This window comes from Somniosus microcephalus, chromosome 2 (assembly GCF_052327205.1).
Source record: "Somniosus microcephalus isolate GS21.2 chromosome 2, FLI_Smic_1.0, whole genome shotgun sequence".
Classification (NCBI taxonomy): domain Eukaryota; kingdom Metazoa; phylum Chordata; class Chondrichthyes; order Squaliformes; family Somniosidae; genus Somniosus; species Somniosus microcephalus.
In genome coordinates, this window is record NC_140988.1 from 332,050,485 (window position 1) to 332,065,034 (window position 14,550).

General features: G+C 43.3%; 1 protein-coding gene across 2 annotated transcripts; it reads left to right on the forward strand.

The window, feature by feature from the left end:
• Window positions 1-1,286: 1,286 nt before the first annotated feature.
• Window positions 1,287-14,203, forward strand: c21h18orf32 (chromosome 21 C18orf32 homolog). 2 transcript variants are annotated; one of them, XM_085975009.1, is made up of 3 exons: window positions 1,287-1,405; window positions 6,944-7,119; window positions 12,002-14,203. In XM_085975009.1, the coding sequence occupies exons 2-3, from the start codon at window positions 6,946-6,948 to the stop codon at window positions 12,104-12,106; spliced, it is 279 nt and encodes a 92-aa protein (XP_085831135.1). In that variant the 5' UTR covers window positions 1,287-1,405; window positions 6,944-6,945; the 3' UTR covers window positions 12,107-14,203. The 2 variants fall into 2 exon arrangements, with proteins under 2 accessions (XP_085831135.1, XP_085831143.1); XM_085975017.1 differs by lacking the exon at window positions 1,287-1,405 and adding an exon at window positions 2,613-2,738.
• Window positions 14,204-14,550: the final 347 nt, after the last annotated feature.

The following is a 14,550-nucleotide window of genomic DNA, read 5'->3' on the forward strand; positions in this document are numbered from 1 at the left end:
AGGGGCTAAATGGCCTACTCCTGTTCCTATGTTCCTTCAGCTGCTGCTCAGTGAAACCCGCAGAGAGGGTTGGGGAGTCCAGAACCAGGGGTCACAGCCTAAGGATAAGGGGTAAGCCATTTAGGACAGAGATGAGGAGGAATTTCTTCACCCAGAGAGTGGTGAACCTGTGGAATTCTCTACCACAGAAGGCAGTTGAGGCCAATTCATTAAATATATTCAAGAAGGAGTTGGATATATTTCTTAAGGCTAAAGGGATCAAGGGATATGGAGAGAAGGCAGGAACAGGGTACTGAATTGGATGATCAGCCATGATCTCATTGAATGGCGGAGCAGGCTCGAGGGGCCGAATGGCCCACTCCTGCTCCTATCTTCTATGTTTCTATGAGAGGCATGATTGGTTGGAGTGCAGTTGGAAATTGCAAGGGGAGGGGAAGCTCAGGAATTGGACGCTGGGCGAAGGACGGAGTTGGGAATGGTTCTTCCTTCATGGATGGACGCCTTCCGGTTCTTGAAACTCCTCGCTCAACAGCTGCTGGTGCGAAATCACCAATAAAGATTCTCAACTACTGGGGACCCAACTGTTATAGGGTAAATTCAATAGCATCTGAGAAGCCATGTGATCCAGCGTCACCTGGCCAGAGGATCAGGTAGGTGATCAAACCTTCAGGAATGCCTCCAACCAAAGTTGGCAACCCTAGTTCACACAAATGACACGCACGCACACATGCACGCACAATGGAACTTGCGCTCGAGCGAACAAATGAACGGATGATTGAACGGTTGAATGGGTAAACAATGCCAGTAGGACTGGCGTGATACGGGGGTTTTTTTTCTTGGTTTATTGAAATATTGGTAGTTTGTACTGTAAATATTATTGATTTATTTGTAAAAATTTATCATTGCATTTATATTGTTAACCATAAAGCTGTTTTTTAAGGCGTTATTCTTTTCTTATTGTGGTCAATGGATGTAATGGATTTACTTTGTAATTGATGAGTTGTATAAGTACTGTTGTACTTGAATAAAGAATTAAAAAAACAGTAAATGTGAAAAAAAACCCTAGTTCAGCCCCTTGCCCAGGTGGCTGTTGACTAACCCGACCAGGCATTTGGTTACACGGCCTCTATGACGTTGCAGGCTTATGACGTCGCTTAAATGCAGACAGCCAATCGGGACATGTAGCCCTAACTAGTCTAGCCAACCAGTATCGCGTTTCAAGCCGCGGGGCTGATGAAGAACCAATTAGCGACGGCAACGAAGCACATTGGGTCAGAAGCAGCCACTCAGGGAGGAGGAACCACTCGCGGTCTGCCCTCGTGACACGGACGTCAGGCGAGGAGCTGTTTCGGAGCCTTGTTGTGGAAGTGGGCCGGGGAGATCGTCGGGCTTTGAGCGGGTGTCGGTGAGTCATTGGGCCCATTTGTGTGACCCCCGGGGTGGGAGTTAGTTTTTTTTAAACACTCCGCCCTAGTGCAGAGTGTGAGGAGCCGACTAGCCGGCGGGTGTAAGCTGAACACTGCGTTTTGACTCATGACGCCGTCAGTTTGATCTTTATCACTTGCAGGCCCAGGGAAAATCAACAGGACAAACCAAGCAGCAGGAAATACAAGTGCAAATAGAAAGACTCACTTGGGCTTCTTGGGCCATATTGCTTGAGCTAAGGAACTGTCGAGGCTCTTGACAAAAGTTGGAGCATGAGGAGTCGGGAACAAATTGTTCAATGGATAGCAAATTGGCCAAAAATAGAAAGCAGAGAGTAGGGGTAAAGGGTAGTTATTCAGATTGGAGGCAGGTAGAAAACAATGTTCTACAAGGATTAGTGCTGGGACCACTGTTCTTTATCATTTACATTAATGATTTGGATTTAGGAACAAGTAACTCAATATCAAAATTTGCAGGTGATGCCAAACTTTGGAGGGTGGGGTACAGATAACACTGAGAAAGAATGCAACATAATACAAGAAGACATTAGAAAACTTGCAGACTGGGTAGCTAAGGGGCAAATAACTTTTAACATGGATAAATGTGAGGTGATGCAGGTAGGAAAAATAGAAATGTCACCTACACTGTAGAAAATAAACTGAATGAGGTAGACAAGCAAAGAGATCTAGGGATAAAGGTGAACAAATCATTAAAAATAGCATTGCAAAATGCTAACAAAACACTGGGATTTATTTCTAAGAGTATAGAATTCTAAAATAGAGAAGTTATGTTAAACTCATAGGACCCTGGTCAGGCTGCACAGAGTACTGTGCACAATTCTGGTCTCCATACTATAAAAAGAACATAGAAGCATTGGAGAAAGTGCTAAAAAAGGTTTACAAGGATGCCAACAGAAAAAAAAACAGCTATTGGGAAAGATTGAACAAGGTGTGGCTTTTTTCTTCAAAAAAGAGAAGACTTAGAGATGACCTGATAGAGGTCATTAAAATTATGAATGGGTTGGACAGAGTACACATGGAGAGAATGTTTCCACTTGTGGGAGAATCCAAAACCAGGCCATAAATACAGGATTTACTAATAAATCTAATAGGGAAATAAGGAGAAATTTCTTTACTCAAGAATGTGGAACTTGGTACCACAGGAATTGTTTAAAACCAATAATTTAGATGCTTTCAGAAGGAAACTAGATGAGGACATGAGAGAAAAGGGAATAGAAAGATATGCTGAAAGGCTGAAATGAAGTAGATGGAATGGGAGGAGGCTCGTGGAGTATAAACACCAGCACAGACTAGGTGAGCCAAATGGTCTGTTTCTGTGCTGTATATATGTAATGATCGATGGGTTGTACTTTGAATGTCCTTGATATACAGTGATTGCAACTATCAGTGTACAGGAAACTTTGTGCTATCCGGCACCGACGGGACCGAGCTGTTGCCGTCCCATCAAAAGTGCCGGACAAACCAGCGCTAATGTTGAAACATACGGAGATTTTGAGCTCCGTATCTGGCAACAAACCCTGTGCTTCTAAACAGTCGGCCGTACCTTGCAAGTGCTTCTGTAGCTTAGCAACAGCTTCAGCGAGACCTTGCAGAGCCTGACTGGTGGGGGGGAAAAAAAGCAATGAAAAGAAAAAAAACCTAACGAAACGGCTCCTGATTTTTGCCGGTGGCTCGAGCATTCCGGACAGTTAACCTCCGGATAAACCAAAGTTTCCTGTATACAGAAGGAGCCACCCAAATTGTAGCAAATGGAATCAGCATTGACTGCACTTACCCAATAATATACAGGGCATTATCACAGAATCACAGAAACCCCACAGTGCAGATAGAGGCCATTTCGGCCCATCGAGCCTGCACCGACACATATCCCACCCGATCCCCGTAACCCCTACACCAACACATATCCCACCCTATCCCTGTAACCCCACGTATTTAATCCCCTAACACTAAGGGTCAATTTATCATAGCCAATCAACCTAACCCGCACATCTTTGGACTGTGGGAGGAAACCGGAGCACCCGGAGAAAACCCACGCAAACACGGGGAGAATGTGCAAACTCCACACAGACAGTCGCCCGAGGCCGGATTAGAACCCGGGTCTCTGGCGCTGTGAGGCAACAGTGCTAACCACTATGCCACCGTGCTGCCATGGGTTTTCAACTAGTGTCTGCTAAGTCATTAGATTTCATTTTGTTGACTTGCCAGTGAGTTATAATTTGTTGCTGCAGTCTTTAAAAATAAGTTTTCTGTAACCATAACTGTTTCCTTTTTTTTTAGACATTAGGATATGGGTTACTGAAAGTGTATCAATATTTGCAGAGGTTCCCCCATACCGTAAAGTTTGAAAGCCACTGTTTACTAGATTGAACAGTGTCATGGTGTATATTATCGAGGAAGATTTATCAGTTAGAGTTAGTTGATTCATGTGAGGTGTAACCCCCATCCCACACTGTTTTATCAAACAGTTCATTATATCTAATGGTGACGGAGCTAGGTTGACAGTCTTCCACCTCTTCCTAAAGGTGATGTTTCTTGGAGTGTGGTTCTGTGGGTGCTGGATCCAGGATTTCAACCTAATGGTCTTAATGTGAGTTCAGATGCAGAGTGAGAGTTTAAATGGGATGTATTGGCTGGCTATTTAACTTTGGGGGTTGTAGCTGCCAAATCTGCTGGGATTCCTGAATGCACTCTACTGACACTGCTGAAAAATGCACACCCATTTAGGAAAACTGATGCAGGAAAGTACCTGTGGCATATACGGAGTTAAACAGGAATGGTGTAAGTCTGTCCCACAGTGTCTTGCATAATTATATGTAATGTGGCTAATGTATACAGCAGGGTATATCCACAGTATGTTATATAGTCAGATCTAGCGCTGTACCCCTGAGTCACAATATCTTACACAGTTGAATTTAATGCAGTACATTCTTATTTTCTAATTTATAAAAGATTGTACCTGCAGTATAGTTTTAGCCGTTAAAGAAGTGCCTGTGTGTTACATAATTCTATCTAATGGGGCTTTATAAAATGTTATCTTAATCTGTATACTCGTAAAATGTCCAGGTGTTCCAAAATGTTATCTTGGGTATATAATTTCATTCAACAGTTTTCTCATATACAGGTGTGTGTAGTGTATTGCATATAGGAATCTATATACAGGTAGACTACCCTTTATCCGGACTTCCGAAAACCGAAACCCTCTAAAAACCGAAGGTTTTTTCGGTCAGCGTAAGTCGTGCGCACGACCCCCCGCCGACCCCCCCCGCGGACCCCCGCCGACTTACGCTGAGCGTCAGCGTAAGTCGTGCGCGCGGACCCCCTCCGACCCCCGACCCCCGCCGACTTACGCTGAGCGTCAGCGTAAGTCGTGCGCACGACGCCGGCGCCGACCCCGACCCCCGCCGACTTACGCTGAGCATCAGCGTAAGTCGTGCGTCCGACCCCCCCGCCGGCGCGGACCCCCCCGACCCCCGCCGACTTAGGTCGGGGTCGGCGGGGGTCTGCGGGGGGGTCGGGGCCGGCGGGGGTCGGGGGGTCGTGCGCACGACCCCCTGCCGACCCCCCCCCCGCGGACCCCTGCCGACCCACCTTCCAAAATCCGAAATTCTCCGAAAACCGAAACACGGCTGGTCCCGAGGTTTTCGGATAAAGGACAGTCTACCTGTATATAAAAGGATACTTCTGTCTGTCATTCCGTCTGTCTGTCTTGAATTAACTCGAAAGTTATAGAGCGTACCTACACGTGCGTTACGTCGAAAGAAAGCTGACGATTCCAGAACCGTCCTAAGCGTATTTACGTTTTGGCCGGACAAAAATTGTTCGCGCGTTATGCAAAAAACCTTCAAAATTAAACTCATTATCTGCTAAGTAGCATTGATTGACTGACGTCAAGGCCGACCAATCCTGTGGCGGCACGATTGACCAATCCTACTGTTCAGTCGCCTGATGGTTGGCCAATCGCAGCGTCTGTGGGCGGAACTAATCGTTTTCATCTCAGGGATGTGGCAGCCATTGTTTCACTGCTTCCAGCTCAAACTACTTTGATCATCCAGCTTTGAAAAAGTTACTATCTCTTTTAAAAATAACATAAGATTTACCAAAAACGTTTTATAAGTACTTTCACTTTCATCTGTCAAGGTATTAAAAGGTAGAAATGTTGCCCGGCAGCAGATTGAGAGAGGGACACAGACAGGGCCCAAAAGCCTGGAACTCGATTTAAAATGTTGCCCGGCAGCAGATTCACAGAGGGACACAGAGAGGCCCCAAAGCCTCGCACTCGATTTAAACCGCCCGGCCCAAAACAGCCCTGGCAAAGCCGGGCTCCCCCAGCTAGTATATTATATAACAGTATTATAGAATTATACTTTTCCAAAGTACTTTTAATTTTAAAAATGTTATAATAATGCAGATTAAAATACGGCTATAACACCGGTGTTAAAAATGAAGTGCAATTTTGGCTAATGTTTGTGTCCAATAGATAATGTATCTCTCAATTCTGTCAGTTCACTTGCATCATTTGATCTCATTTTTAAAAATTCATTCTTGGGAAGTTGCCATCACTGGCCATCCTTAGTTGCCCTGAGATGGTTTTGGGCCGCCTTCTTGAACCGCTGCATTCTTTGTAGTGGTTTGCTACAACTGAGAGGCTTGCTTGGCCACTTCAGAGGGCAGTTAAGAACCAACCACGTTGGTGTGGGACTGGAGTCACATGTAGGCCAGACCAGTAGGTTTCCTTCCCCTAAAGGACACTAGTGAACCAGTTGGCTTCAGTAATTCAGTGTATAACTCCAGCACAGTGTATTTTGTTGTATGTTAGTATAAAAGGACCCTAAGATTTATTCATCCCTTGTAACACACTGCTCCAAAGCCGATTGTTCCCCTGTAAAATGATGCAGATGATATCCCTTCCAAATCAGAATACAATAGCACTTCAGTTAAAAGGCATGTGATTCAATTGTGTAGGTCTGTCACCAGCATTGCTCTTATGGTTAGTGTGATACTGAGCTAATCAGACCAGAAGGTCTCCAGCTTGATTTCTGGTCTGTTCTTAGCTGATCTAGGCAGTTATTATTAACCATGGTTCCCTAGGCCATGCTTCCCACACCTGTTTTTTTTTTTTAAATGCTTTGTCTGGGTGTCAAGATGCTCCACTTGATGCTGACCCTCTTGTTTAGAATTACGCATGAAGAATGGCCATGGGCAAAAGTACAGGAGGTCTAGCATTACCCAGTGGAACTGTACCCCAGTGAAAGGCAATCAGTAAAAGAGGGTAGGGAAAAATAAAAATAAATCAACTTTTTCCAATATCAAATAGTGTGAATTTTTGAGTCACCAAGCGGTGCTTGCAAACATGCGGTTGGCATTGACAAACTAGGAAATTGATTGCATGCCTGCCCTCTTGTTGGGAATGATGAATATGTTGAGAAAATCATAATTATGAGCTGCATTTGTAATGACTTAAATTGAGCTTTTTTTCTTCTCCCCACTCTGATCCACAGCAATGGTCTGCATTCCTTGCATAGTCATTCCAGTCCTACTATGGGTTTACAAGAAGTTCTTGGAGCCTATCTTGTATCCTTTCATCGCTCCCTTTATTTCCCGTCTATGGCCCAAGCGAGCTGTGAAAGAGGAAATCTCTACACCGAAAGTGGGAGCATGTAATGGAACAGTGAAGGTAATACAGCTATGGTTCGAACTTATTTTATTGTCGGCACTAGATTTATTTTGCATTCTGGAAATGTACACATTAAGTGTAGAGTTTTAAAATGGGCTGATACTGAGCATGATTTGCCCAGTGGAGTTTCTGTTGCAATGGATTCATGAGAAATGGATTTGCATCCATGATTCCTCATGAGTTACAGATTTCAACTGTGCCACCAAAGAATGGTTCTGAGGGGAAATCACAGGGAAAGTTTCTGCTCTTTACTCCTTTCCAAACCTCGGGTGCTCTGGGACCCATTCTGGTAAGTGTCTAACGCCTGGGAACAGATTCCCAGCCCATCTTTTTAGTAGAAAAGTAGGGAAGGGGGATGGAAGGGGAAATTCATTTGCTCCCCATGGAAACATTGACAATTAGCTGGGAATATTTTCATGTGATTTAAGTGTTAGGCCAAAGATGTCTCCTGATGCGATATGCTATTGCCCAGCTACACTTAGTTTGAGGAAGACTTTTTAAACAGCCTTGTATTGTGGAGATTGAGTTAGAAACTACAGGACAAAATCCCTCCATTTTATTTTCAAGCTACATGTTAACACAGGATTATCTTTTTTAAACTGAATTATAAATAGAAAATATTAATTTATTGATTTTTAAAAAAAGGCTGGCTTGCTTTTCATCCTCTTTCAACCAATTTCTCCCTCCTTTTCTGATCTTTAATGGTGTTGACTACTTGCTTGGGATGCAGTTTTTCATTCATGAATGTTGTAGGCTACTCCACTGCAGAGGGCCCCACAGCCAACCCAGATTCTGCCTTCACCAATGCAGCACGCTTTGCTGGATAAGTCAGGAATGGAAACTTTGGTCAATTTTTCAATTTCCTTTCCCTGAGCCAGGAGTGCGAGGCCAATTGTGCCTAACTCAGTACAGACCGATGATCCAAGCAGGGATCTCCCTGGTCCATATGACTCCGCCGATTGGGTTGAGTCGTGGGGATGCCGATGGGTTTGTTACAAGTAACTAAGCTGGCATACAATAGGAATGTCTGCATTGGATTAGAATTCGGTAACAAAATCAAGCAGGCATTGCGTGAATAAGATTCTAGTAATTGTCTGCTTCGTTGTTGTCCTGCTTCATGCCACCCCACGCTGACTCCTTGCATTATTGTTTCAATACTCACTGTTCTGTTATGATTGTTACAGGGGAGAAAGAACAAACGTAAGAAAGTGAAGGCGTGAGATCAAAGCTCAAACTGCTAACTGTAGAGTTTTAGCACAGATAATATCTGCAGTGCTGCACAGACCACTGAATGAAATCATTAACCATCTGGCACTAATAAAGGAACCAAATACTTCTCTGCTGGAGTGTCTGTAGTAGTATTCTTTATAATCCAGGACAGGAAAGATGTATATGTTCAAACAAAGTTAAACTCTCCTAGATCTGAGCAAAGTGATATCTCCCATAGATCCTTCCAACACAGGTAGATTTCGCCTTATCCTTGAAATTCTCTACCACAGAAGGCAGTAGAGGCGAATTCATTAAATATATTCAAGAAGGAGTTGGATATATTTCTTAAGGCTAAAGGGATATGGGGAGAAAGCAGGGACAGGGTACTGAATTTGGATGATCAACCATGATCTCATTGAATGGCAGAGCAGGCTCGAGGGGCCGAATGGCCTACTCCTGCTCCTATCTTCTATGTTTTTATGTCACCATCCATTCTCCTCTTCAAGAAAATCTGCAATATTGATCTGCGAGATTCTAGTAGAAGTACAAAGTCATCAGGGCTTGAATGTTGTACATAATGTGGAAGAAGTTTTTGAGAAGGTTGAAATGCATTCTGAACTGGGAGCAACACCGGAGTTCAAACTCTTTCCAACCCTAGCTTCTATTAAAAATTGCAGTTGGTGTCTACTGTCTCCTAATTGAGAAGGCAATGTACATTTGCCACTCTACCAGTTCTCGGTGTGTGAGCACCTTGAGTTCACTTGTTTGTATGTTTTCTGCCTCCTTCTGAGGTATCGGTTTCCTTTCCTGGTACCCTGGCTCAGATAACTTTAGTTTAGGAAATCAGAGGCACAAGCCAGTGCCGTACCTCATCAGTCTGTCTGCTTCATCGTGCATGTGCCTTTTAATTGTTGTTTTATTTGGTTAAGATGCATTTTTGGTCTGGGGGAAAATGTTCCATGCACCATCACCGTCAAATACTCCTAAATTGCAACTCCGCCGCATTACAAGCTGTCAGTGGGACCCACCAAGTGAGTCCCAGTCACAGCAACAGTAGGATTCTGCTAGTAATGCAGCACAGATTCTGAGAGAGCTTGTTAACTGCCTTGTAAAAGCTTGAGTCAACAATCAGGTGGTGCAGTCCATTGACTGGTGAGTTTCAAACGTGGCTAGTGCGTTGGTGGGGGCCTTGAAATATACAGCTTTGTAGTTATTTTTGGAGATGGTAATTTTCACCCTATTTTATTGGTCTGTACAGCTTCAGTAATATTACAGGAAGTGCACAACTTTTTTTTTTGCATTTTAAAATTTTATGTTCCCCTCTTCCACTTTAGGTTGCCACACATAAGGGCCTTGCTGATGGGCAGAAGACCTGTTCCTAGACTCTTTGCAGGCACTGTTTTGTAAGCGGCTGCTTAAATCTGTACAACAGAGATGCAGTGACCCACCCCCCCCCTCTGAAAAAAATATTTGTTTTTACTGTTGAGAAAGTATCTTTTATCTGGCCAACTGTGCCTCTTAATTTTATTTATACCCTGCCATAATGAACAGTTTAATCCAATTTGGTTTTTTTTAGTTTGCTATTTCTTCCCAACATGGGTTTGACCTGTTGCAGAACTGTAGAAATTCATCCTGCGGTGTGGTGGAATTCTAGCGCTCTGGATCAATAGTGAAACTCTCTCTAACTCTGCTCCAATAAATTGCCTTAATCCCAGGTTGACGAGGGAATTCCTGGCTGCACAAGAGACATTTCCAGTTCTCACAAAACTTGCTTGTGCTGTCTGAGATGATCACTTTAGTGCTGAATTGTAGGTAGTTTGTGTTGAAGATCTATACCCACTTGAAGCCACGGTAAACTGACATGGGACAAGACTTTTATCCCTTCCGCCTGGGCTGGACTTGCCACCACTGTAAGGAGAACATTCTAACCCACTCCCCCTTTCTCTTTGTGCATTTTCTCAAAATTCCAGCTAGCAGCAGGAACTATTTGCATGAATTGGCTTGGCTGCACATGTATTTTGCTTTAATTTTTGTGGGGTTTTTTGGCTACAATTTCACTTCATAATTTCATTGTCTTTTTTGCCCGTGACCCTGCATCATTTTCCACCAGCCTGTCTCAAATTATGGATGTGGCGGTTGATGCGCCCCCTTGTTTACTCCCTGCAGTGAGCAAAACAGATCAAGAAGGTACCTTGTTCAATGTGGTTTAGGCTTGGTTAGCTGGTCTAGGCCTGGCCAATAGTAGGGCCATGAGAATTCACCTCCATGCCCTTCAAGATGCATGGGGTTAGAAACTGGTCAAAGTCTCTGTTCCTGATGACTCCTGCTGGATATCAGATGAGTTCAGCTGTGATTTGCCCCTCTCCCATCAACAGTCAAATAGCCCGCTGACCAAGCTCACATGGAGTGGCCACCATGGGGCAGAGCGAAGGTTAGAGGTGTGCGGGAGGGATGTAGTGGTGGTGAATCTCCAGATTTGGCCGACTTTGCACGGCACAGCCATGACACCGAATTCCAATGCCACGTTGCCGTTTGCGTCACTCAAAATAGCAAGGTGACCGGGAATTTGGAAGTTAAGTGTGTAAATTAATTGCAGTCAGTTTTGATAGTCTAGACATACAAAATTAGCCAACCTCAAAGTCATGCACATCATGACCCCTCCCATTTGCTCCACCACCGATGGCCACTAGGTCAAAACAGTGGGTGTTTTCTGGGGAGAAAATTGGTAGCATCATAGAATGGTTACAGCACAGAAGGAGGCCATTGGGCCCGTCGCGCCTGTGCCGGCTCCCTGCAAGAGCACCTTCAGCTAGTCCCAATCCTCGTCCTTTCCCCGTAACCCTGCAAATTTTTTTCCTTCAACTACTTATCCAATTCCCTTTTGAAAGCCACGATTGAATCTGCCTCCACCACCCTTTCAAGCAGTGCATTCCAGATCATAACCACTCGCTGCGTAAAAAAAAGTTTTTCCTCATGTCACCTTTGGTTCTTCTGCCAATCACCTTAAATTTCTGTCCTCTGGTTCTCGACCCTTCCGCCAATGGGAACAGTTTCTCTCTATCTACTCTGTCTAGACCCTTCATGATTTTGAACACCTCTTATCAAATCTCCTCTCAAACTTCTCTGCTTTAAGGAGAACAACACCAGCTTCTCTAGTCTATCCACGTAACTGAAGTCCCTCATCCCTGGAATCATTCTCGTAAATCTTTTCTGCACCCTCTCTAAGGCCTTCACATCCTTCCTAAAGTGCGGTGCCCAGAATTGGATACAATACTCCAGTTGAGGCCAGACCAGTGTTTTAGAAAGGTTCATCATAACTTCCTTGCTTTTGTACTCTATGCCTCCTATTTATGATGCCTAGTATCCTGTATGCTTTTTTTAAACCGCTTTCTCAACCTGCCCTGCCACCTTCAACGATTTGTGCACATATACCCCAGGTCTCTCTGTTCATGCACCCCTTTAGGGTTGTACCCTTCAGTTTATATTGCCGCTCCTTGTTCTTCCTTCCAAAATGTATCACTCCGCACTTTTCTATGTTAAATTTCATCTGCCCATTTCACCAGCCTGTCTGTCGTCTTGACAAGAGAAAAAGAGGAAAAATAACAAGTATTTTTAATTTCCCATTTCCACCCCACGAATAGTCTTGTAACTGATCACGTGTCTTTTTCTTTAGTCTGAATATTCGGCTATGAATGGAGATGGGAATTGCATTAGCAAAGCTACAGACAACATCACCAGAGAAGGACCACCAGTTGCTTCAGACAAAAAGACCGATTAAGATGTCTATCAAGCAATGACCTTGCATAATGTTTCCTGATAACTATTTAAAAATGAAAGTCGTTTTATTAACCAGCTTGCAATTTATAGTGTCCAATGATGTCTCGCCACTTTGTGTTGTGTCACACTTTACCATGCTGTTTAACAGCTTTCTTTTATGTAATGCTGAAATATAATTCCTATTTCTTCCGTGGACAATTATCTCATATGTATCTCATGATCTTAAACTCTTTAATAGAGGTGTTGTTGCTGTGTATTTCTCCTTGGTTGAGACCAGATCCTACAATGTTAGTACTGTATTGTAATCTAGTTAAAGGGAAATGTGTCCTGGTTAAATCTGAGGAAAAAGCACCCTCTTGGTATCATACCCATACATGTGGACCAGTAGATCTCTGCTTCAATTCACTGGTCATTGCTGACTTAAGGAAATATAACTGGCCCTAGTGCCCCTTGAATAACAGCTTGCATTTATGTAGTGTCTTTAATGTAGTAAAATATCCCAATGTGCTTAATGAGTGTAATCTGACAAAAATTGTTCCTCTCCCTCTGTCAATCAGCAGAGCTCCTGCTCCTTATCTGTATCACATTTGTCTGCTATAATTTATTGTATGAACCACATTGAGAGGTTTCAGTGATGTTGAACCACCATATACTGGCAAATGTTTGTTTCAATCTGGTTAATGCCTGCTAGTGTATGCATGATATCAGGTGAGGGCAGGATAGACATTAATGCCATTTGTATTTGAGTAACCTGCAGCCATGTAAAGAATTTGAGGTAGCAGCTGGATACTGTTATCATTGAGTTAGTGAAAAGTAACACTGATTTCTAAAAGTGGAGTAATAGATAATGAATGCTAGGAGTGAAGTCGCTGAGAGTTTGGGCACTTCCTTTCTAAAAATGGAAAAGTGTAGGATGATAGCAGAGGCCAGTCTGTCCTTAACTGAGTGGTACAATGAGATCTAAAGGTTTACATTTTTATTAACTGTTTTGAGGAGTTTTCCTGATGCATGTAGCAGCACTAAGCCATGTTGACCAGAAGGTGCCAGATTTAATACCTGATCTGTACTGTGCTGATCTCAGCTGAGGAAAAAATTGAACTTGTAGAAATAGCCTTAAACTCTGGAGCTAGGACAGATCGCAACTGAGGTTTTTATATAAAATTGGTTATGGCCAAGATTCAACCTAGCTGTGATGTCCTTCACAGGCGACTAGTCTGACACTATCTAGACTCATACATGAAGAATGGTGAAGTAATAGAGGGCTATTGGTACCTGGATGACTATATCCAAGTGAGAGTCAGTACCTTCAGGAGAAGAGAAACAAAACGGGGGGGGAGGGGAATGGATGAGACCTTGATAGTCTGAATGTTCTGGCTGTTGGTTGTATTAAGATTCACTGTGGAATTGGAGTGCTGTGTACAAACAAGTTCTCAATCCTAGCTAAACCTGGAGTTAGGGAAATTCATGCGAGGCTACTTTTTTTTCTATTTAAAAAGGTATTTTTGACCCCAATGCCACCCTCTGCCATCTGCTTCCAGATTTCCATCAATGCTGTTGCAGCAGCTGCTAACAGATGCGAGAGTGAGTTGAAGATGCCCTTTTGCTGAGCAGCACAGTTGAGCTTTGAGAAACTGTACATGGACTAGGTAGTATGTTCCTGCCCCTTTGAGACACAGGAGAGGCTGTTCTTCAGCATTTTCAGGGACCATGTATTGAAACCATCATTTAAGTGTGATGCATACTGTTCTCTGGAATGTTAGAATGTGCAAATGTGATTTCCCTACATGTTTTGGCACACTAGCATTGTCAGGGACCTAATCTCTGCTGGGAGATAGTCCAAAAGCCAGTTGCACTTGCCCTGTGTGGAAATACCCACCTTGTCCCATCCTCATGAACCACTTGTGGAGCACTATTGGCAGAAGCCGAGAATTCACTTTCTCACCCAGGGATGGTGCAGGAGACTGAAGGGGAAGAGAAGAAAATTAATTTTATTTCATATAAATTGTATTTTAAGTATTCTAATTTGTCAGTAGAGGGCACTGTGGCTAGGAAGTGATGCAAAAATATTTTGAAAAATAAATTCACAATGATAGCTGTACAGTATGTTAGCATTTCATCTTTACAAAAATCCATTCACGTTGCTAATTGCTTATAAGTAGTGTTCTGAAAAGCCAAAAATGGGTAATTTAATGGAATTTGAATTAAATGAGATTGAAGTCTAGAATCAGAATCATGTAGCACAGAAGGAGGCCGTTCGCCTCACCGTGTCTGTACTGGCTCTTTGAAAGAGCTCTCCAATTAATCCCACTTCCCTGATCTTTCCCCATAGCCCTGCAAATTTCTCCTTTTCAAGTATATATCCAATTCATTTTTTTGAAAGTTACTGTTGAATCAGCTTCCACCGCCCTTTCAGGCAGTGCATTCCAGATCATCATAACTCACATT